General features: G+C 43.1%; 1 protein-coding gene across 5 annotated transcripts in view; it reads right to left on the reverse strand.

Moving 5' to 3' along the window:
- agrn (agrin) overlaps positions 1 to 26,268 on the reverse strand; it is a 230,540-nt gene that overhangs the window by 85,891 nt on the left and 118,381 nt on the right. For all 5 annotated transcript variants that reach the window (XM_029249477.1, XM_018742004.2, XM_018742003.2 and 2 more), the window contains one exon: positions 2,707 to 2,922. In XM_029249477.1, the coding sequence (XP_029105310.1) occupies positions 2,707 to 2,922 (216 nt within the window). The remainder of the gene's footprint in view (positions 1 to 2,706; positions 2,923 to 26,268) is intronic.

Below are 26,268 nucleotides of genomic sequence, written 5' to 3' on the forward strand. Positions count from 1 at the left end.
TACCTGTGTTACTTGTTCTTTTCGATCTTATGAGTGGACTTGGCCTCGAGCTCTGCCACCAGTTGTGAACACAGCACCGATATGCCTTTACTGGCTGCTACTTGGCAAAAGTGTCACCTGAAGCAGCAGCAGTGAGAAAGTGGTTTCGTTTGGGTTACAGGCCCAGAATACAGGTCTGGACCAGCACTGTGTACGACCACAAATTCTCAGGTGCTGGACTATTCCTTCTGACATCCATCTCATGGCCATACCAGCTGGGCTGGGTTGCAGATGTTAATGAGTTCCTACATTTAAAGCTCTTGGTACAGCATGCTCTTCTGCAGTCCATTGAAGACCTGAATTCAAGCAACTCAAGAAATAACCACCCAAAACAGATCTTTGGCAGCCTCGTAAAATTCTCCGAGAAGAAACTGAATGGGAAAAGCAAAGCTCCTATAGCAGTGAATGACTCCCCATCCCTTCATGAAAGCTATCCTCTTATCTGCAACACAGTCTGTTAACACAGACACACACACACACACACACACACACACACACTGACTGAAACCGCTTGTCCTGAGCGGGCAAGTCAGAGCCTGACCCGGCAACATAGGGCACAAGGCTGGAGGGGGTGGGGACACACCCAGGACGGGACACCAGTCCATCGCAAGGTACCCCCAGCAGGACACGAACCCTAGACCCACCAGAGAGCAGGCACAGGCCAAACCCGCTGCGCCACCGTGCTCCCCCAGTCTTTTAACAAATAACAGCAAAAATAAGAGATTGGATTCAGGACATTATTTCATCAAGCAATTGTTAATATAAAACTTACCTGATACCACTGAAACATGGTATAGAGGTACTGCCTTGGAAGCTAAAGCTCACAGGTATCAAAACCACTCTTGCTGTAGCCTTGACCAAGGTACTTACCCTGAATAGCTCCAGTAGAAATTACCCAGCTGTTTAAATACGTGAATCATTATAAGTGGCTTAACGCTGTACGTCACTTTGGAGAAAGACATCAGATAAATAAAAAAGCTACCTCAATGTGAGCCTGGAACCAGGCAGGTGCATGGATTTAGGCATTTAGGGTGAGCACAGCCCAAGCCGATAACAGTTCCTATCCCGAACAGGAAGGAATCTAGGCAACAAACAGCTCCAACCCAATCCTGGTCACCTTTTCCATTCCTTTACCCAGACTTGTGTTCAGTATTCGGAATGTGGGCATTGATCTGCTTCCGACTGTGAGCCAGTCCCTCTCGCACACTCTGCTGGACATCAATGCGGTAAGGATCTATTCCTGTTCTTATCTGTTCCTCTCTTTTCTCAGTGACAGCCTGCTGGGGCCATGCAAACAGGTGATCCCCTATCGGCTTGAAGAGAGGGCACTCACTGAATTGGGGCAGGTGGATGGAGTTAACGGTCTCTCACTCCACCGTCCCAGAGGTTAATGAAAAAGATCATGGGCCACTGATATTGGCTCAGGTCTCCCCTGCAAGCCTGTAGAGGTGCACCTGGGGGAAACCTGCGTAATGGAGTGCATGCGCTCAACTATCTCAGGGACCCCTGGCTCCGCCCCAGCGCCACCGCGAGTGCTCTGGTTCGGGGGCTTGAAGGGGGTAATTATGGTTTTTCTGCCACAATGTACGCGACATTGCCTATAATTATTGCTCCTACTCACAAGGGCTGAAGGCTCAGCTCAGTATCACTGGGTGAGCGGTTCAGCGATCAGTAATTACAGCTCACTGTGGAGGAGGGACACAGAGGAGTGACAGCAATGCACACTCACCTATAACAGACAGTGCATCGGAGAGCCACGGTACATTTATTTTTCACAGAGCAGCTCCTTCAAGGATTAGGTGGAGGGTCTCCTGCACTTGATGTGATGTGGGGGGTGTTGCACTCCGGGAGGGACACTAGATGTGTCGGCATGGTGTGCAGGCACAGACCATTGTGACATGAAACCAAATCTGACTATGGTTTTGGCTCCAGTGTGGTGGAATAAGCTCCCCGTGTGCCTCTGAGCTGCTGAATCCCTTTCAGCATTCAAGAATGGTCTCAAAACACATCGCCTTTAAGACCAACTTCTCTCCTCATCTCCTAATAGTTCCACAGATTTGCATCACACATCTGTCACAATCACCTCTGTACTTCCTATCAATTCTATATGCATCTACTCATGTAGTGTGCAGCAGTGACGATGGATTAGACACACTTTGAAAACCGAATATCGGCATCTAAAGCTCTTTGTTGTGAAATGCTTATTTTTTTTTTACTGTTTAGTTGTATGCCAGTTTGGAGCAGCTGCTAAATGAATAAATTTAAATGCAATAGAAACAAGCAGACCATAATTCAACATCCTGTAGTAAGCTTTTTGTTATTTTAAAAAAATGAAACATTAATCAGAAATAGATAATAAATAACACATTAATAATACCAATTAATAAATTAGCATTAAGTCTAATAATGCATTAGTACATATTCATTGACTTGTGGCACATGCAATTTTTTGATCACCAAAGTCTCTGGTGTCAGGTTTATTACTAGTTAATGATCATCGTGAATGTCAGTAGAGAAAAATAAATGCAATGAATAAATGTAAGTATAAATGTGTGCAGGTGATTATGGGACGTCACGCAGCTGTGACACGGGATCTCTGGGCTGAAGTGATGTGGGTGTGGTACAGAAACACCGTGTTGCTCAGCTCTGGGTGTGTGTAGGACTCACCGCAGGGACCCTTGCGCACCACCTTGATGCGTCTCTGTGCGTTGCATTGTGCCTTCTCCAGCTCGCACTCATTGGAGTAGGTGGAGGAGTCGGACCCGCACACGGGCGCCACCACCGTGGGACACGTTGTCTTCTTGCACATGCAGTGGCCCTTGGAGGGATCGGCCGGGTCACGCTCACACAGTGCCCCAAAGCCACACAGCATCCCCCGGCAGCCTGTGAACAGAGGGTGACACAGCGAGCTGAGCAATGAGCACAGAATGAGACGGGTGCGAATGAACTTGCCCTGTCTGCTTTAACCACTTGCCCTTTAATCCACTCGCTCATTCTGTACTCATCTGACTGGCACATCCATTAAAACGGTGAGGTGACGGATGCTGGAGGCCTAGTTTTGATTCAGTGAGACCTGAACCAGGGCTTTCAGAACCTCTCAGCTTGAGAGAAGGAGGGAAGGGAAAGGTAAACCCTGCAACATTTTTCTGCATGGCTCCTACCACCTCTTAAGGAAGTGCCCAGGAGTGGCTATCGCAGATTCAGGAAACAGCTGAATTGAACAATAAATAAATAAATAAATAAGAAAGAAAGAAAGAAAGAAAGAGATGAAGCCGATATATACAGCAGACCATGAGACCAGTGGGACATATACCAACACTTTCCGGCAGAGAGACGAACCCATTTGGGACTCATTTGATTCCTGTGAGGGAGTTAATTGGACCAATGAGATACTCTCTAGTGTCATTCTATGTGCTATGAAGCAGCCACTATAATAAACTGAGTATTAGATCAACATAACATATATAGAGGACGAACTGCTTGAATGTGGGAAACTAGTAATTGGCTACATCTGTATTTATGGGTTTTTCTCGCTCGATTTGTTTCATATTCATTTCACTTGAAAACCATTCAGTGCTGTTGAATTCTGCAATTTTGAATACAGATAAAAGCCACATATTTCAGTCTTGTCTGAGAGGGAAAAATAAGTACATTCACCACCCAACTCCAACACACAATATTGCTAGTTTATTGTTATACATCACTATATTAGTATGTACTCGTCTACATACAGTATTATAATGCTACAATTATTTTCTGTTTTTTATGGAATTGCTGTGATCGAGATTATAAGATGTGTGGCTGACTTTTTGCTGTTATGTCTTTATAAAGAACTCATTCATTATGTTGGAGTGATGTTATGGAATGTAAACCAGTTTCTAATATCATTTTGTGTGCAATTTGCTGTCAAGCCTTTCCGAAGTTTCGCCAGGAACTGCTGTTTGCTATAATGTTAAATACAGTCACTGAGTGAACACCTGTTACAATTATATGTGCATTATTTTATGAACTAAAAGCTGCACAGGAGGTCCCTGCTGTACAATGTTTATTGTTTGTATTAGGCTATAACTATGCTTATCATTTCCACTCCCATGATGATTCTTTGTTTAGAATCAAAGCGGGGATAAAGTGTACTTAGTTATTTTATAATTTCATTATTAACTCTTTATAATGTTGCGATTAACTTTTCATTATTTTTATTAATCTTTATTATATTAATCACCATATGATGTTTATTTCTTTCAGTGTTTTACTTTATTATATCTTCTTGTTTGCTTTTTCTTTATGGCCTTCTATGGAATTTCTGAAGTGCAGAGTACCTCTATTGAGGAGGCCTTGGACGGTCTGTTTTATGGGTACAAGTACATAAGGGAATGTGAGGAGTATAAAAGGGACAGTGAGGAAATGTGCAAGGGCAGCTGTCTGCGATGGGTAACATCTGGTGAGATTCCGCAGAACTGCAATAAACCATTTCTAGGCTTACTGTGTCTCATTACTGACACTCTAAAGAACCTCAAATTGTCTGAAAAAATCAGATCAAACATACCCAAATGTCACATAGTGGGGCTGTTATACAAAATAATGAAGAAAGTGGTTAATGTGGACCTAGTGCTGCCAATTTTTCAGGTCAGGTATTAAACACCTTTCACTGATCAGTAACCACTTTAATATTTTAGCAAAAGTACACATATTATTTTACAAATTTATTTTTACAGAGAAAAACATTTAGATTGATGTGCTGTACTGCATAAGATACATAGATAGATTGGAAAACATCTTTCTGCAGTCATTGAAGACAGTTATTAAAAAAAATACAAAAAACCCACATATTTTGGCTTTAGTAATTTTAGATTTTGAAGTAAAATGTCTGCAGTCCTGTGTAATTGCAGTTAAAGGGTGTTACAATGAAACATGATAGAAGGTAAAACCCAGTGTCGTTGTAAAACAACATGTGTTGGGGAGTCCCTGTATCCGGTGTCTCTCAACGACTTGTCATTATTCATCTGTCTTGTTAATTTTGGGGTTTTAAAACTGATTAGAAGTACACATTGTACTGCTGAAATACTCTGTTCACACCTCATGAGGAATATAGTTTGTACTGTTTGTTCATATTTAGCAGTTGGGTATATTTTGAAATTTATATTTCAGAGGTGAGCGAATACAGGTTTCCCCCTGCTATCCAAAAGAACAGCATTCCTACGAAACCTTTCGTAAGTCGAAATGGCATGAAGCGAAGAAGAAATTACCATTAATTTATATGGGAAACATCTTTGAGTGTTCCCAGACCCAAAAAAATAACCTACCAAATCATACCAAATAACACATATGACCTAATAGTACGAATGGTGGATGCAGGCAAGTTCAACGCATGCACAATGTCTTTATTTTGTTCCCCATGATCGAAACGCTTAATTACGTCCAGTTTTATGCTAACACCCTAAGCGTAACACCTTTACGAGCTGTCTTAGGCTTTTCTCATATCTTAGGACACATCTTGTAAACAAATGTAAAATAAATTGTCAAAACAAACTGAGATAAAGCACAGATTCTCACAAACATTAAAAAAAAAAAGAAAAAACTTGTAGGAAGGTTATCAGGATTCATCTATCATCTATCCTGCGTTTTATGCACCTACTCAAGTGATGAACATCAGTGCATCAAGTGGAAAGTAACAAACTAGGTTTACTTAAGGATCACATGTCTGCAGCTATGTCTCTTTCTTTTAATGTAATGCACAAATTGTATTTTCTCTGAGATGTACGTTGCTTTGGAGAAAAGTTTCTGCTAAATGAAAAAATGCAAATGTAAATGTAAACACAGTTCAAAGCTATGGCGGCTTGATGCTGAGATGCTGAGTGTAGTTCCCAGGGAAGGAGCCTGGCGCCGCCACTCTCGCTGCTCGGGGTGCGTGCTGCCTCTATAATGGCTAGCTGCAAAACAAACGCTGAACGGTATTTTTGTTTTTCGTCTTTTTCATAAAAGCAAAAATCCTTTTCAGATTTCGTTCGGTTAGCGAAAACAGGTACTAATGTAGGTCTTTTGTAGAAGTGATGTGGCGTGAAGCAAACTTTTGAAAAACGTGGGGATACCTGTGTGCGTTAATGCTAAATGACTAAAACAGTGAAACCATGTCTGAGCTCAATATTTGGCTCAAAGAGCATTGCATCATAGTACGTCACATTGCTGCCCTGTTTAAGGACTGTCAGTTTAACAACAAAAACAAAAAGGACCAGAACTGAAATTTAAACCCACACCAACAGTTAAATATTTCTAATTCCGCTACCATCCAAAGGAGCCAACTTAAATAATCAAATGCGGCAGGGTCAGATATTAGCTCTTGGCCATTTCATGGCTGTGTATGAATGCTGGCATAACGGAGGAATATTAATTATATTAAAGTAGAGGATAGAAACATAATCACTGACACAGAACTGAAAAACTTTGCATATCAAAGACCTATCACTTGCAAATCCAATGTGACTAAATCCTGGCAGTTCAGTCAGATTCTTGTTAACAATTGCCAAATAGCCTACGAGGGAAAAAAGAATTGGTTGTACACGTATAAAGGGCAAAAAAGGAAAATCATTTTTAAGGACACCTTTCGTAGCTGGTGCAATACATCACAGCAATTGCACAGTATAAAAGAGTTACTGTCCATATATCTGGAGTTTTGGAACAACAGTGCAAATCAGATCAGCACAGAGCTGCATTTAAAAAATGGCGGAAGCTGCAAAGGAATGGAGGAGAAATGAACAAAAGCAGAGCTATGGTGTCAGCTGGTCATGCCCCTAGGTCCACGGGGTCTACTGGCAGTCGTTGTACTTCATCTCGAAACTGTCTAATTACATTTATTAATTGGGTAGGAAGTCACCTCACCAAGCGCTCTGCTAGCAAAACCGGCTGCTAATTAAAAAGGCCAATCCAGAAGCCGCCTAACAGCAGCCCCAAACCCTCGACTGCTCACCCCGCCTCATGCAAACGTCGACGATATCTCACTATAGTCAATTCATTAATATCACTGTACCACAGAAATGACCAGGTTATGCAAAAGCACTCATTTGAATATTTACAACAGGGCTTTCTGTTGCACTGCTGCAAAGACCTGGACGATGAGGGCGAGTCTGGAAGCTTCCGCTATAATTATAAAGCAGTTCTAAATGCATTTATCCCAACAATTACCATCTCAGTTTCTTAAAACAAATGTTAAAAGCATAAAATAATTAACCACAACAGTCATTTCTGTTAAAATCAAACATTTTACAAACAATTTATTTTTCACTGAACGGACCAGTTTGGAAATCGTAATGTTCCGTTTGTGTTCACTGAGGACAGATGCAAGAACAATGAATCTTTTTCATATTTAACTACTTGACACGCTTATCTAGGCTTACATTATTATTCTGCATTAATAGATGATTAGGTCCAGTGTGACTTGCATAAATGAAAATTCACTCAGCAAGTTTACTGAGTATAGTACCTTCCCCTAAGGCACACCAGCAGAGCACCCCCTGGATCAGTGATAAATCCATGCAATGAACTTAGGCACAAACATATAACACATAGCACTTCACCTACAAGTAATTCATAAATTTAATTTAAATTATTCATGTTTTTTTTTTTTTTTTTTTTAATTTATGACCCATGTTGGGTAGCTATGTTCCAGAGCTAACCCTGGAAATGTGACAGGGAATAGGACGCGAGTCCATCACAGATTGTTTTTTTTGTATTTTACTACCTATCTATTTAACAAAACTTGAAACAACATGTGCAAAATTCATTAACATCTGGCCATTTTCGGTTAACTTTTATCTATTAAGTAAGTACAAGCAGGCAGCTGGTAACATAGTGGTTACAGCTGCTACCTTTAGACCCAAGGGTCGCAGGTTTGAGTTTCATGTGCAGCTGTAATACCCTTGAGCAAGGTACTTACCCTTAATTGCTACAGTAAAAATTACCCACTTGTATAAAGGGGTAAATAATCGTAAGTAGATTAACACTGTAAGTTTCTTTGGAGAAAAGGATCAGCTAAATGTAAAAGTGTGACAATACAAATGTACCTCTATTTAATCAGCGTCTATGCCATGTAAAGCTCTTCAAATTAGACTAAAATGACTTTTAAAAAAAACCTCATACTTAAATTGACTGAAATACAAAAATGTCTCTGAAGACTCCCATTTAATGCTGATTGTTGACAGATTTACCCTGTAAACATGTGCAATGTTCATCATCTTATTAGTCACCATCACTCAAGAGCACCAGACATGAGCTGCAAGCAAGATAGAAAAGCTGAATGAAGTCGCTCAAGTCAGTCCTACTCCATCTGCATGCATTTTACGGTCAGCTAAAGGCTGGTTGCCGCAAACACGGGTGACACACTCACCACTATATATATATATATATATATATATATATATATATATATATATATATATATATAGTACGTGTGTGTGTGTGTGTGTGTGTGTGTGTGTATTTTTTTCTCTTCTAAATAGACAAGTGTTTTCCAAGTTTTACATCTTTGAAACTTTTTAACTTTAATGACCATAACAAGAGGACCCAGTGTACATCTGTCATCGTTTAAACCCATGAAATGCTTCATATGTCAGTTTATTAGCTAATTGGTACACACTTACAAACTGGAGGGAAAACAGCAAATTCAAATATGACCAAATTCTCTTTCGTCCTTTTGGCATTCGAGAGAGCTCTAGTTACAAAAATTAACGGTGCATTTCTGAATGAGACACATTAGTCCAGAGGGAAGAATTAATTTATTTGTGGCACCCCACCAGACATGGCCTTCAGCTCCATGTTTTCCTGGCTGCTGTGACAGCGTGTTAAACGTGATGATCGGCTACTGGAAAATCACACTGAGAACTCTCTGCTGCCGTAACTATTAGCTGGATGAGGACAGTAGCTAGAATCGTGGGTAGAGCAGCTGTCTCTGGACTTGGAGATCACAGGTTTGAATTCACTTCCGATCCTTGATCAAGGTATTCAGCCTGAACCGTTACAGTAAGAAATTGCCAGCTCTTTAAATTGGTACATCAGTGGAAGTCACTTTGGAGAAAACAATCAGCTCAATGAATAAATGGGGTTTGAACTGAGAAGCCCTACAACGTTGAGCAGTTGAGCCAGTGTCCTCCCATAACAGATCACATATGAATGCTTTGGAGTTTCATGTTGACTTTGAAAAGTACAACTTAAAAATGTATTTAAAAAAAGAGTTTCAAAATAAATGTCGCTATCGGTAAATAAAGAAAGAGCAGAGAGCAAATGGCGGCGTTATTTCATGCGGGGGGTGTAGGCAGGAGGGCGACGGGGACACTCTTTTCTCATTTCCTGCAATAAAGCCCATCTCTTCCTTCTCCCTTCTCCGGGCTCTCACTGCTGATGGAGGCCTTGACCCGGCGAGAGCAACGTGACCTTATTTACCGGCGCAAACCCTCAGCCAAGCTCTCCCGCCTGCGCGGGGCTGAGGAAAAGGACAAACCAACAACATACACTTAGAAAAAGGCAGAAGGGTAATAATGCATAAAACACATATAACTGCACTGCCTCCCAGCAACAGCCGCCACCGCGTGGTCCTGGACACCTCTGCCATGCCACGCTGGCTCCTCCACAGCGCGATCGTGGTATGGACAGGCGTGTTTTCGGCATGTTTTTCAACGCGCAATAAGCAATGCTGAGGCAAACCTTTTCAACGCAGTGATAGTTTAAGTCGCCTGTGTGTGAGAGTTAAACGCAAAACAGGCCTGCGTTGCCTCAGTCCACAATATTAATAATGGAGATATAGTAGCAGGCCCGATTCTGTCACCCTTCATCTCGAGCACAAAGGAAAGCAGGCGAGCTACGAAAAGATTACAACTTCCTGAAATATACATGAATAAATCAACAGTGCCTGGCAGCAGCGCTATGCAAGATTCAATTATTCAAGGCGTCCGGAGAGGCCGCGCTGCAGAGGAGTGCTCCCCGCTCTCTCCGGCTCACTCGCTCACTTTCTGTGTCTCCCACCACGTCGGCATGCTTTCATGTTTTTTCTCCTTGCCGTGACTCATTGCTGCCTGTTTCCGCTCTCGTGCACCACTGTGTAGTTGCACCTGCATGCCGCTTGCCTCCGTGTGCTGGGGCCGGATGGGAGCGAGGCTGGAGGGGGGATGTACTGATGCCCAGAAAAGCCAGGCCTTATGGGAAAATGGTCTCCACTCGATTCCTTTTGACAAATTCAAAATGTCCAGTAGGTAGTATGAAGCTGTGTCTGGCTCAAGGTTCAGGACAGACCACGCTATAGCATGGAGGAGTAACATAGTAAATCAGAATCACTGCAGTAAATCATATAGCTGTATGAAAGAGATGAGTAGAACCAGTGCTGTGGAGTCACGAGTTGTGGAGTTGGAGTCGGAAGCAATTATTGGGTTACTGGAGTCGGAATCAGTGAAAATGTACTCCGACTAAATGTACTGTATATGCCGGTGTATAAGTCGATCCGGCAAATAAATCGACCCCCAAAAATTAGAGGTGTAATATAGGTTTAGGCCTATATTTGCCAGATAAGTTCATCCCCAGAATAACGTGCAACTTTTTGGGCAGTGCTGTGGAGTCGGAGTCGCAGTCATGGAGTCCGAAGCAATTACTGGGTTACTGCAAGTCGGAATCGGAATCGAAGGTTTTGTGTACCGAGTCCACGGCCCTGAGTAAAAGAGTAATTTAGTTAAAATACACTGGGGACTGGAGGTGGTGCAGTGGTTAGAGCTACCACCTTGCACTTCAAGGTTCAAATCTCACCTTCTGTTGCAATACCCTTGAGGAAGGCGCTTACCCTGAATTGATATAGTAATAGCTATCCTGTTGTATTGTAGCATCCCCCCACGGAGCTACTGGAGACAGGCTCAAGAGTCAGGGTTTCTGGAAACTGCTCTTTATTCACCACATGCATGTCTTTTTAATAGCAGCCTTGACAAACATGTTTCAGACAGTACAAAGCAGTCCCTGAATACTGGAGAGTTCCCCCAGGTCACTCTAAGCCCCCTATTCCACAAAACGGTTAGAATGTCACCCTCAAACCCCATAGAATTCCCCGTGGCAAACTAAACATAGGCAATATAACAACTAGTCAATCAGAACGGAACGCTATGTACATAAAAAGAGACTAACACCAACTATTTACATTAATCAACATCAGCCCCCCTCAGCGCATTACAGTATAAATGTGTGTTTCAATGTAATTAGCGTAACATTACACGTCACTTTGGAGAAAAGTGTCTGCTGAATGGATTAATAATAGAATTAAATGTTTTCTTTCAGTCATGATGTTAAAGTTGCCTTAATCAAGGGCTTTGATTGGTTGAGACAAGACATGTGACAGGAAATAGGCAGTACAGTATATACAGGTAAAAGAGTATGAGACACAGCAGGCAGTGAACAAGACACCTCTCGAAGAAGTTAAGAAAAGAGAAGTTTTCTTTGGAGAAACATTTTAGTTGAATGAATAAATGCAAAATGTAGACAGAAGAGCTGGGATGCAGTAGTGATGATATTCACCAACACCAACAGTCTGCCTGGGCGGGGTCTTGCTTTTGCCCATTTAGAAGAGATTATTCTCGGTGATAAACATACACACATTTATTTATGACCTCGCCTCAGCTGAGCAAACACTGATTGAGCCAAAAGACAAATTAATGAAACTACAACAAATGATAAGACGTGTGACTTCATTCAAGCAGGGTCTGAGAGAACAGACTCCCAGATTAAAGTCAGTTCAATACTGACTTCCAGGCCGAACGAAAATCAATGCCTTCATAGTGAGGTCATAATAATGTGACTGCGGGCTTGTGTCAACAAATTAATATGTACGTATGTCTATTTACATATGTCATATGACCATATGAGATAAATATCGAGTGACTCCCCAATCTAGAGCTGTCTCCTGGCCCAAAGGACCCCTGATACTAGTCCCAAAAGAGCATGGCTTCCCTCACCTGCTGCTCCAGCAGAGATCAATAGCCCCACATGGATCAATACCCCACAAATCACTTCATTTTCTCTCTGTCTCTGTTTCTCCAGCTCAGAAAACACAGACAGCCTCTATGGAGAGAAAAAAAAAAAAAACCCTGTGCACCCCCCACTGTTCCCAGAACAAAAAATAAATAAACCTCATTAAAAGCCAGGCAGTTTTTCAGGGCACAATGGCTCATTCGAGCGGCTGTCACTGTTTCTGTTCCATCCTCTGTTCCTCTATTCTTGGTCTGCCTGGAAATAGCAGAGAGCAGCTGAATGTCGCACATCGCTGTTATTCTGCAAAATCACGATGGGCTCCGCCCCCCATCAGTCAGTGCTCACGTCTCTGTCCTGCTGGGACCACAGCAGGCACACACACACACACACACACACACACACACACACACACACACACACACACACACACACTTAAAGGTTTCCAGTATGTCCTTGCCATAGCAGCTGAAGCTGGTTATCTCCCACAAGCCTTTGCAGAATTAATTGCCATCAACAGAGAGAAGGCAAATGTGTGCGCTTTGTAGTTGTCACTGCTGTCAGTGCGACTCACTGCTGGGATTTGGAAAACGTCTCCGCCACCGAAATGATTAAACACGACTGGAACGGGGACTCGCTTTCTCCTTTGGATTCATCTTTGTCGTTTTTTTTTTCCCCTTTCTTTCCTGCCAAACACTACTTACACGTACGCACACACAGGCACGGGGGCCAATTTAACACACACCTCCTTCCAAACGCAGGCATCATTTCCGTAGTCCAGGCTTTCAAAAGTCGCCGGTAATGTTAAAGTCAATGCATACACCAAAAATTTTATTAAACAAATAAATAAACAAAGTAGAAGGGATGTGTCCTCAGTTGGCTTGGGGCCTACATGATTTAATTTAACAGAGAGTGGATTAAGGACAGGGTCCTCTCACTGCAACGTATCATATTTGTGATTTTTTTAAAATCGCTACGACATAATAGTAACATTGTAATGTGTAGAAAATACTTTAATATGTCATGTTTGTTTACCAGATGCTTTTCTCCAAAGCAACCATCCAGTGAACACTATGTAGTGTTATCAGCCCACATCCTATTCACCAAGGTGACTTACACTGCTAGATACACTACTTACACTGGGTCATCCGTCTACCAATAAAAGACACTTTCACTCTGCCACTCACACACTTTGGGGGACTTTTTAGACTCACTAGTCTACCTCAACAGCATGCCTTTGGACTGTGGGTGAAAACTCACGCAGAGATGGGAAGAACATGTCAACTCCACACAAACTGAGCACAGATCGAACCCACGTCCTCTCACACCACCCAGGCGCTGTGAGACAACAGTGCTACTTGCTGTGCCACCGTGCGAATGTCAGATCTGGCCTGGCATGATGATGAAGCATGTAGAACTGCCATCACACAGGACCTGAGCTGATTGGCTGTCACTCTGATTTTCTCTCAGTCTGTGTGCAGTTTGAACGTTCCTCCCCGCGCCTGTGTGAGTTTCCTCTGAGTGCTCTGGTTTCCTCCCATACTACAAAGAGATGCACTTCAGGTGAATGGCTGATGCTACATTGCCTGTAGTGTGTGAATGGGTGAGTGAGGGTGTGTGGCTGGTCAGATTTTTTTTTTTTTGTACTGGTTTTCGTTCTATTCTTCTTACTTTTTTCCTTGAAACTTGGGAAAATGGATTAAAAATGATACTGGGATGCACTGGACTATCTGGTCATTCCAGTACTTAGCAATGAAGTTCCATTTTCTGGTGTTTCAGCATACCTGAGAAGTCTCCAGCTACCCACAGTCCTTCGGCAGATTGCACTACAGACGTTGCCCAAGTTACGATGGTTCGACTTACGATTTTTCAACTTTTACGATGCTGTGATAGCGATACGCATTCATTAGAAACCGTACTTCGAATATTGAATGTTGATTTTTTTTCCCGGGCAAGTGATATGTGGTGCGATACTCTCTCGCGATGCTGGACAGTGGCAGCAATCCACATCTTTCAGTCTGTCACACGGTCACTAGTGTATACAACCGATACTCTACAGTGTTCTGTGTTGCCAGCGTTTTTTTTGGATACCCCCCATATCTACGTTGTGTTTTGTGCATCCACCATGTCTACAAAACGCCCATCTTTGTCTCTTGCTACTGGTGAGAAGAACAAGAGGAAGGCAATTACTCTTAAGGAAAAATTCAAGATAATTGCCCAGCATGAAGGTGGCAAGCCCGTAAGGGCCATCGCACGTGAAGTTGGACTTTCACAATCGACGATCTTGAGCATCTTAAAGTATAATAAGCGATGCTGTTCGATAGGTTAGGTGCATTAAATTCATTTTTGATTTACGATTTTGTCGACTTACGACGGGTTTATCGGAACATAACCCCATAGTAAGTCGGAGACGGTCTGTATATAGTGTAAAATTAAATAGCATCAATTGAAAGCAGCGAATTCTTACTGTTTATGCCACTAAAGTGTGGCAGGGTGCAGACGGGGTGCCGTGAGACCCAGTGTGGGGCAGGAGCAGCCTACTGCTTGAGGACACATTGAAAGGCTGGTGGAGCGCCAGCCCCACTCCCCACCCCCAGCCCCAGCACTAGTGGGGGCTCGGGAGCAGCTGCGGAGGCCACTCAGCTCCCCACCACTGACACAGTGCACCCCTCCCTGATCACATCTACTCCATCCAGGCAACAGATGGTGTGGACCATGCCCTGCACAACGGGTGCGCCATCAGCACAATTGGCATCACCACCCGTCCCGGCCGGCTCCTCTTTTCAGCACCTCGTCAGTTACAACAAGCGGGCAATCTGCACCCAGTCGCTCCATCTTCATTTCCACATTCTCACGTCAGCTGGTCTCCATACTAATATTTCTGGGGGGTGGGTGGAAACCCCTTTTTTAAAATTCTACAGTGAAAGTGAGTCCTCCGAACACACGACAGGCCTGTGTGCGGGGAGAAAGGAGTCGGAGCGAGTCCCCTAGGTGCTTCCTGGTTATGATTTTGACTCCTTTCCAGAAAGAAGGTCTTTCCACATTGGAAAAACAGATAAAACAGTCTCACACACACACGCAGACACACACACCGCAACCCAGATCTACACCCAGATGGACCAATCACTGTCCTGGAGAGGAAAAACACACCAGAAGGGCCCGCCCGACTATGGCGCTCTGATGTGTACCACGGGATCTTACCCACTTCAGGCTGAATTAAAGGAGCTTTCCCAGGACATTTCACACTCCCAAGAACATCTTCATCTCCATGTTGTACCTGTTCAAAAATATCACATTCCCCACAAGGATGAGGGAAATGATAATGTAAGGCTGTCAAACTCTCACCTGTTTCAATTTAATACCACATAATTTGACTGTACAAATTTGACAAACCGTCTGTGCTTAATGGATGAAGACGCTAACGAAGCGGCTGCTTCTGCACCTTAGCTAAACCGTAACTCTAACCCTAACCTAACCAACAAATCATCTTAAACGCAGTCCATATGTGCATTTCAGTGTTTAGCGAAGCAATTCATCTTTAAGTGGTGTTCGAGGGTTAAGACTTGCACTGGAATCCACCTCCTCAGCTCTACATCCAATTTTTTCCCATCTGCTGAAGAGCATCTGGTCAGCGCAACTGTCATGTTGTCCAGGTTTGAGCATTGGGTCACAGCCCATCGGTGTTGGTCTAATTGGGAGCTCAAAGACTGTGATTAGCTTGAACAGACTTAAAGCTGCTTTTACATTCGTTCATTTCACTGACGCTTTTCTCCAAAGTGACTTATAGTGTTAAGTTACTTACAATTATTTACACAGCTGGGTAATTTTTACTGGAGCAATTTATTTGTGTCCCATACAAAAATGTCTCTAATACTGAATATTAAGCATCAGTTAATTTAAAACATTTACATTAATTCATTTAGCTGATGCTTTTCTCAACTATTTAAAGCTTTAAAATTTTACTGGAGCAATTTGGGGTAAGTACTTTGCTCAAAAGTAGAGTGGGACAGCTGGTAATGTAGTAGTTAGAGCTGTTGCCTTTGGCCTGAAAAGTCCCAGGTTCAATCCTTATTTCTGGCTGTAGTATCCCTCAGCAAAGTACTTACCCTAAAATTGCTCTAGTAACAATACCCAGCTGTATAAATGGGGAAATGATTGTAGGTACATTAACACTGTGAGCTGCTTTGGAGAAAAGCATCAGCTAAATGAATAAATGTAGGAGGACTACAACTGGAGGTGGGATCTGAACTTGTGACCTTTGGATCCAAAGGCAGCAATGCTACCAGCTACCCTTTACTTAGAGCTGCTAAAGGTAATGAATGAATTCATGAATGGGTAAATTCCCATCCATAACATTTCCCATTGTCCTGACACAATTCAGATGAAGGTGCTGACAATGATTTTTCTACCTACGCTAGACTGCACCAGCCATTCATATATTCATGAAACTTGAAGTATATCAATTACTGTGAGTGAGACGTTATTTGTACTAACAATAAAAAACTAAATGACTATAAGAAGGGTTTTCTGTGCATGAATATCTTGGGAACTGCAATGGGCTCTTCACTACTGTCCTTCATTATCATTGCGAAAAAAGGATGGAGAGAACCTAGTGTAAGAGACCCCAGACAGACGTGAACAGATGTGTTGCAGTAACGTGGCAATAAATTTGCCCAGTAATTTAGCTCTCCAGCAGGATTCGGCCCACTCCGCCGAGTGGCTCACAATCATAGATCTACAAGGCTAAAACCGCTTTGTCTACGTTCCATTTTACTGAACTGTCTCTACTCCCATCCCTATCAATTGACAATGGCGGTGGTTATCAGCCAAATGTCACAGGTGGAACTGGGCTGGTCCGGGTTGGTTGGGTCCGGCCACGATATAGCAGCGGGGGTGGGAGGAGGGCTATGTGATGGAGCACAGCAACCAGAAGGACTATGCCATAAAGGGAAAAAGGTCGACAAAAATTGCTTGTGAGCTATTTGGGGCGGAGGTTGCCACAGCAACGGGCCCGGGTCTTTCCTGACTACCAGCTGAGTCTCATCTGTGCACTGTGACAGAGTTGGGGGAGTGTGGGGTGGAGGAACAGACATGCATATTCATCAGGCAGCACATGCCACAGTGTTATTTATGCAATCCAGTCTCCTCTTGGAAGCCTTATTTACGTGGGACAGCCCTCCAAAAAAGACAAATGAGAAAGAGTTTTAAGTACCCGCAGGTGGGAAAAATTAGCACGTTCATGAAAAGGCATCTTTCATGACCATACAGAACAGTCCTACTTTCTCACATGTCTGAAATGTGCATGTGTGTGTGCGTGAAAATACTGTATGCCATATTGCCTGTGTGTTGTGATTTTTGTCATGCCTAGCATCACACGTGCTTTAGTGATTTTTTTTAAAAATTTTTGTTTTAAAAATGTATAAAATGCATACTTTTGAGCATTTGATAGAACTGCTGAGGTCCTTATGGTAGTGCACTAAAGAGAACGGCCATGTGGCCACAGCAACGGTACTGACCATGTACTGATAAACATAAGCCTAAATTTGTTCTCAAAACAAGTCATTAGAGGTAAATTTATATTTATCATGTGTGTTCCCTGCAGCCCCCTCTACCCTTTCCCCAAATTCTCAGCTTCTCAGGGGTTTCTTCAGCAGGGACACCACCAAGCAGTGCTGGGCCATGGGAGGGGACTCCACCATTACAAGGAAATGACTGAGATTGAGGATGATGGGAAGCAAAAGTTTGTTCCTGATTGCCACGAGAGCCAAGACATGATGGTGGTCCACAGCATGACTTTAGAGTGAAGGAAGGGTGCTTCTTCTTCACACCCACCACCCACAAACTATCTTTATGTTTTGATCAGGAGGCGGCAGAAAACCAATAACTCAACTAACTAAAACTACACTGCATTTCTCAGAGTTGTGAAAAAAGTTCAAAAAACATTTCTGTATTTTTTTTTTAATTAAGATTCGAGATATGTTTGAAATGGTAATGCAATGTTTACTGCTGCATAGTAATACCCATTTAGCAATCAGAGCTTTACCATGGATATTGCAAAACGTTGTATAAATGTTGCGTGCTAGACGGAAACGGGATGGGGCCAGTGGGGGATGACAGACCACGAGGAATCCTGAGGTCTCATTAGGAATGGCAATAAAAACACAATCAACCAAAGTCCATAAAATACCTATGAAATCCCAAGACAGACCATCATTTCAGCAACTATCTGAGCCCTGCTGCACCCCTGGGAGCTATCAGATGGTTACAATGGCTTCATTACGCCGGTGCTGATTGGACGATAAACATCCACATCCTCCTATAAAGCAAGTAGTGATGTCTGCTTTAACACAACACAAATTCTGCTCCAACTGAACATCTGAAGATCACAAGTGTGTGGCTAGAAAAATGAGGAATCCTGAGAGGAATCCCTTCCTGAGACGGCCACAGCTAGGACATCGATCATTAAGGCCCAATTGGAGCAAGAGGCCAGTACGCAGGATGGATGCACTCTTCCATCATCGGAATTTTGAATACGAACACAGTGGTTCCCCCTTATCCGTGGGTTCGCCTTCCGTGGTTTCAGGTATTGCGGTCCGAAAGTAATAAATGGAACATTCTAGAAATAAACAGCTTTGCACGTTGTTCTGAGTAGCATGATGAAGTCCCGCGCCATCCCACCCGGGACACGAATCATCCGTTTGTCCAGCGTATCCACACTGTATATGCTACCTGCCCATTAGTCACTTAGAAACATCTTGTTATTAGATTGACTGTCGTGGAATCGCAGTGCTTATGTTCAAGTAAACCTGTTTTTTTTCTTTTTTTTTTTAAATATAAAAACTTTATTTAAGAAATCAGTACTTATGAGGACCTGGGCATTGTTCCTTAGTTCTTTCTTCTTCTCCTGTGTAGGAAAAAATATAGTATATATAGGGTTCGGTTTCAGGCGTCTGCTGGGGGTCTTGGAACATATCCCCCGCGGATAAGGGGGACCCCACACACACACACTGTCTACAACCGCTTGTTTCGAGCGGGGTTGCGGCAAGCTGGAGCCTAATCCGGCAACACGGCGCAAGGCTGGGAGGGTGCAAATACTGTAATTAAAAGAATAATCAATCAAGTGGATAAACAGTCACTATGTCTGCAACCCTCAGCAAAAAAAAAAAAAAAAAAAAGAAAAAAAAGCCTTTTCAAAACTTGCAAATCACATTAAAAAGGAGGTGTTTCTTTGCCAGTCCTCCCAGCATGGCTCCCGAACATGCAGGTAGAACCCTGGTTGGGGCAACAGCCGCACCTCCTTCAGTGTCTGTCATCTTACTTCACTTTCACTGCCTCCTGCGTCCGTCATTATTCATCACCGCGCCAGTGTGATCTGGCCTCGTGACGGGTCCCTCCAGAACGCCCTTCAATAATTCACCACCCGAAGAAACAGTTTACTCTGCCTAAAAATAGACTAATGGACACATCACAAGATGCAGTCCGCACCTGTACTGCTGCGATATCGCGCCCAAAGACGTGCCGTTTAATTTCCCCCAAGCTCATCCAGAAAATTCTGTTAAAAGTAGTTTTTGTTCTCAGGGCAATTTAATAACGGGAATGAAACGAACACCGAAACATCAGTAACTCGAGCTGAAAGAAGAGAGCTTGTCTGAGCACCAGAGCAAGGACAGTTCCTACAGTAAATGATTTTGTTTATGTTCGCTCCTGCAGTGGCCCGATTATGTGAACGCCCATGGAACAGTCTTGTGGAATATCGACACACTGCAGTTCAGTGATTAATAGGGTGCCACTTCCTATCACCGGGGGCTACCGAACATATGGCGATGCAGACACATAATCCTGTTCGCGAGGAGGAATTCACACCATCCTCCATGCACCACACCATAAGTGAGAAATAGTTTATTTTCATTCATACAAAGTTAGCTGCTTCTTTTCGAAAAGTTATTCACTTGTGTTCCCATTTCATTTCTTCGAAACAGTTGAGATATTGCAGGGAAGAGCGTACAGCAATGAACTGTTTCTCATTAAAACGATAATTACTCAGTGTTGACAACAAACACCTTAACAGCCACAGGCCTGTACATTAATATATGTACATTTTTTAATGTAAGTTAGCTGTTCAACAAGCACCATCCCTCTTATTGAGGCAGATACCACAGAACTGGACTGGTGGCAGAGGGCATGATTCATGACTGTGCAATGTAGCAAAGGACATAACCAATGAATGTCTCCAGTAGCAGAGGATATAACCAGTATCTGTACCCAGTAGGCAAAAACAAAACCAATGAATGTGTCCAGTAGGCACAGTTGCGGTGGTGCAGCAGATTTTGTCGGGTCCTGCTCTCTGGTGGGTCTAGGGTTCGAGCCCTGCTTAGGGTGCCTGGTGGTGGACTGGTGTCCTGTCCTGGGTGTGTCCTATGCCCTGTGTTGCTGGTTGGGCTCTGGCTCGCTGCAGGACAAGTGGCTTCAGCCAATGTGTGTGTTCAGTAGCAGAGGACACAACAATGACTGTTTCTCATGGCTGAAGACATAACCAGTGACTTTGGTGTTGTGTTTGAAGGTATAAACATTGACTGTGTCCACAGTAGTCAAGGACAAAACCAGTAACTGTGCCCAGTGGGAGAGGACATAACCAATGACTGTGCTCAGTGGGACAGGACACAACCAATGAGTATGACTCATGGTTGAAGACATGAGTAATGATCTTGGTGTGGTGTAGGAAGACATAAACATTGCTTGTGGCCAAGGACATAACTAGGGACTGTGTCTTGTGCCTAAGAACATAACAAATGACTGTCCTGTGGCTGAGGACCTAACCAATGACCATCACTGTTAAGTGATGACAAAGCCAGTATTTAGTAACTGAAGGATTTTGAGAACTTCTTAAGATGCCTGCAACAGGAGATCGGCATGGCTGGATTCACATAAAACACAGCAGCTATCTCCACACATTTGTTCCAGTAAATCTGATGATTACGTTTAACGAGAGATAAAGGTGAACCTAGTGAGTACACAGCTTTGGCTTTATCCAAACAAAATTAGCTGAAAAAAACAAGGAATATCAACACTGCAGTATGTCATAATGGCATATAATGATGTGAAACAGCATAGAGACCCTCTTTCAATTCTACAGTTTCCCATTTTACATTTGTTAATTTAGCGGACGCTCTTCTCCAACATGATGTACATTGCAATGTGTTCATTACATGAGCAGGAAGAGAGACTTAGATGCAGACGTATGATTCTTAAGTACGGTTAGTTTGTTTCTTTCCACCATATGAACTAATGAACATGACATAAGTAGCTGCATAAATTAGGACATAACTACCCCGTATTTAGTCCTCACCTAACCCTTAGATAAATCTGTGAAAAATAAACCATTTTATTTATTTTTTCCACACCTTGTACAGCCCCTTTTAGCAGCAATAACTTGAAGTAATGTTCCGGTTTATCAGTCACTCTCATCACAACAGAGGAACTCTGGGTCACTCCTACCTACAAAACTTCTTCGGTTAACTGACATTTGTGCTCAGCTTTCTTATGGTCCCACCACATCTCAGTTGAGAAGAAGCTGGACTTAAGCCTTTGACTTAGTCATTCCAAAAGCCAGATTTTTTTCCTTTTCAGCCATTCAGCTGTAGATTTACCAGTGTACTTGTAGTTTAATGTTTCAGTTTCATCTAATCCTTAGGTGTTGGACATAGGATCTCATATTTTACTCTTGAATATGTCAGCATTGAGAGGAACTTACGATGGACTCAAAAGACTCAGAAGCGTCAAGGTCTTCTGACTGCAAGACACCCCTAGGTAATCACCCCTTCCTCATCATCCTTGAAATGAGATTCGCGCAGTGATATCTAACAGCCTTTCGTATCACAACCAACATCCACTTCAGTCTCAAAAACGTAGAGGAAAGAAGTCTTGTGGTTCACTTAAGTGCAGTTTCCCAAAGCTGACTTCTCTCTATATCCATTTATTTATTTAACTGACGGGAAACATGGTGGTGCAGTGGGTTTAATTGGGTCCTGCTCTCTGGAGGGTCTGGGGTTCAAGTCCCACTTGGGGTGCCTTGTGAAGGACTGGTGTCCGGTCCTGGGTGTGTCCCCTCCCCCTCCAGCCTTGTGCCCTGTGTTGCTGGGTTACGCTACGGTTTGGACAAGCGGCTTCAGACAATGTGTATTAAACTGATCATTTTCTCCAAAATCACTCTGAGAATGTTGAACTACCTACAATTATTTAACAATGTATACCGCTGGATAATTCTGACTGGAGCAACACCGGTCACACACCTTGCTCAAATATACTAGAGCAGGAGCCAAGATCTGAATCTGTTTCCACTGAGTTCAAAGGCAGCAGCTAGAACCACTATGCAACCTGCTGCTCCCTTGGTAAGGGAAAGGGTTTTCTCCTGGCAACCTTTCCATGAAAGTCAAACTTGTCCAGACTTTTCCTAACCCTAACTGTGCAGCCATAAACTCTAATATTTAAAGTGTTTGCAGAGGCCTGAAGACTCCTGGATGTAGCTTTTGGGATCTTTGCAGTTTCTCTGAGCACAATATGATCTGAAATTGGCATGAACTTGCTGAGAAACCTATTGATGGGTTCACTGGGAGACGTCTTGAAAATACTTCATTGGTACAAGAAGATTAGTAAACGAATATTCACTCTAAACACGAGATATCAACACATCACAAAATGTACACTATCATGCCCAGTACGTTGCACACCCAGAATCCAAGAGTATTGCACAACTATTGCATTTTATTCTGAGCTGCATTATTGTTACTGTGGACCACTGCACTTGCCTGAGAACCGCTGTCGTGGTTGAGTAACCTAATTGATTCAGTAATGAAAGACCTCTTAAACCTGTTGAATCTGCACCTTGGGACTCTATACCATCTGTTTGAGGGCCTGAGGAATTCACTGTGTAGCACATGTGAGGGATCGTAAGAGATGCTGTGTGCATGTCTTTCCATACTCTTCTGGTAAGCTGCCCAAAAGCACTGCTTAAGGGGATGGCCCTCAATCTTGGAACACATTTTGAGTAATTTGAATAATCTGGTCTTAAGTCTAACAGAAAGACTACTATACCAAGTTGTAGCACAGTGCTGCATGAAATGATTTTAAAATAACCTCATCTCAGGAATAGACTACATATTGTTAGAAAATTGCTTTATAACATTCCAAGGCTGATGACCAGCAATGCCTGCTTCTCTGAGATCACCACAGAAGTAGCTTACACCTATGTTAGCACAGACCGGAAAACTCCAGACCAATGTTTCTGCTTTAATGTCCTTGTTTTTTTCCCTGCTTCTCTGCACCGATTTCACATCAAGCAATCAAGGAGGACATTGACGGGGACCTGACAAAGATGGGACCTGGGAAATCTTACATCATGAAGAGGAGAGCTGGTAGCACAGTGGTAGAGCTACTGCCTTTGCTCCTACAGGTTACAGGTTTGATCCCTACCCCAGTTTGCTTGAGCGAAGTACTGATCCTAGGTTGCTCCACTAAAAACTACCCCCATGAACACCTTCACTTTTCTCCAAAGCGACTTCCAATGAACTCTATGCAATGTTATCAGCCCACAGACCTTATTCACCAAGGTAACTTACGGTGCTAGATACACTACTTACACTGGGTCATTCATCCATACATCAACGGAACACACTCTCTCTGTCACTCACACACTATGGGTGAACCTGAACTGCATCTCTTTGGACTGTGGGAGGAAACCAGAGCACCAGGAGGAAACCCATGCAGACGTGGCAAAAACATGCAAACTCCATACACACGGAGTGGGGGATCAAACCCATGTCCTCTTGCACCATCCAAGTGCTGTGAGACAGCCATGCTACTCACTGTGCCACCCATAATTGGGTAAATTATTGTGAGCTTGTACCTGTAATAATTGTAGACTTAACATTTTAAGTCGCCTTGGAGAAAAGTGTCAGCTAAATGAATAAATGTAAATGTGTGTTCCAGCACACATAACTCCAGAAGATCTGCTCTTCCAGTGTCTTGCGTCGTGGATGCTTTGTTTGTCTGGGAGTTCATGTTTACTAGTGACTGACTGACTGTAAATAAAAACTCTGCACTTGAGTTCGCCAGTTTGCCATATCCATCGCATCCAGGTTTGTGATAATCATCTTAACTGATGGGAGCAATAAGCTTGCACATACATTTTCACATCTCTGTAGAAAAACTTGTGTTTTTCCGTAGGTTGTGAAAGGAGAAATGATTATACAAATAAAAATATTTTAGACAATAGATTTACATTAATTCATTTAGCAGACACTTTTCACCAAAGTGAAGTACACACACATTTTCAGAACCACTTGTCCCATACGAGGTCGCGGGGAACCGGAGCCTACCCAGCAACACCAGGTGTAAGGCCAGAGGGGGAGGGGGAACACACCCAGGACGGGACGCCAGTCTGCCACAAGGCACCAGAAGGGGGACTTGAACCCCAGACCCACCGGAGAGCAGGACTGCAGCCCAACCCACTGCGCCACCGCGCTACCGCATCCCCCCCCCAGCGAAGTACATCTCAGTACAAAATAGAAAACCAAAAAGCAATCACTGACCTGTAAAAAACAGCACATATTAGATTAATGAAGTTTTAGCCCAAGCCTATACTTGAGAAGGCAAATAAAAACAAATATGAATGCAAAACTATATCACCAAAAATGCAGTAAAGTATATGAGAGACACTGCATATGTTACCCAACCCATAACCTCTGTTGTAGAAGGAAGTGCAAAGAAGCCACGCAATCTTACTATCCCAGCCACACACACACACACACACACACACACACACACACACACACACATTTGAGTCCTCATCAGCGTTCTTTCTTTCAAACAGTTACAAATGTGGACGTGCCTAACATGGGAAAGCTCTTTCTTACAGTATGCTCTAGCAGATACCCAACATCTACTGCAAATCAAAAATGCTGTTCTGATCATAGTTTCGCATACAGAACCAACCAGGACCACTGCTAGTGGGGTGAAGGGTGGAGACGATACTGGAGGCCCACAAAGGTCAAAAAATGCAGCATCAAATTATATAATTATTTAGGCAGGATTTGTGTCAAGGGGAAAATGTTTTGGTTTCTGAGAGGGAGGAACCCCCACCCTGAACGTAAGAAAGTTTCAGTGAATTACTTAATTATTTAGGTGCCTTTTCTTACACACACACCGCCCCCCCAGCCCCCAATTTAAAAGGAAGATTCTCCTCTCCTTGGAAATAAATGACCAGGTCTGCACAAGTTTATGTTAGTTAAGGGGGGTGGGGGGGTTCAGCAATATTCTTTCAGGGGACCTGGGACTGAAATTGGATTTCAACTGGATACTTGTCACATTACACCATGATCGTCATCATTAGACTTTAAGGAACCAGAATTCCTTGTTACTCCCTTGCACACAACACAAGAAATAAATCCATACTCGATCGATGTAAAGGTGCCTCATTACCGTTTAAATGAGTGAGGGCAAGACAAATATGATCGCACCTTTCCGTGAATGGGAACTATTTTCCCGTACTGCCCAATTGTAATGGCCAACGCTTGGTTTGTCTTTAGTTTTGCCCAACAGAATCTCTGCTGAAAATATCCACTATGCTTAAAGAGAGTGCTGCTTTTAAGATCGGGGTATAATCACCAGGATACTTAATGTAGTCATAAAGTGTTATTCATAAGTGTGAGCAGTGCTGTGGAGTTGGAGTCGTGGAGTCGGAAACAATTACTGGGTTGCTGGAGTTGGAATCGGAGTCAGTAAAAATGTACAAACTCTGACTAAATGTACCGTATATGGCGGCGAATAAGTCGACCCCCAAAAATTAGAGGTGTAATATCGGCTTAGGCCAACATTTGCCGAATAAGTCGACTCCCACAATAATGTGAAACTTTTGGGCAGTGCTGTGGAGTCGGAAGCATATGTTGGGTTACTGGAGTCGGAGTCAAAGGTTTTGTGTACCGACTCAACAGCCCTAAGAGTGAACATGGAAATCACAGGGCTCGGTGGCAATAGACATAGGGACTCAACAAGAACTTCACACCCCGCACTCATCCAAACTACCTGGAGCTTACCATGAGACCCTTGGATGACAATACTCCACCATGGGCTACAAGCCCTCAGGGAATGCAGTAGAAGGCACTGGACAGAGAGACAGATTCAGGGTAACGTGAGGGCCTTCGGTGGCTTGGGTGGGGTGTGTGTAGAGAGGAAAACAAAGAGGTT

This window comes from Scleropages formosus, chromosome 25 (genome assembly GCF_900964775.1).
Source record: "Scleropages formosus chromosome 25, fSclFor1.1, whole genome shotgun sequence".
Classification (NCBI taxonomy): domain Eukaryota; kingdom Metazoa; phylum Chordata; class Actinopteri; order Osteoglossiformes; family Osteoglossidae; genus Scleropages; species Scleropages formosus.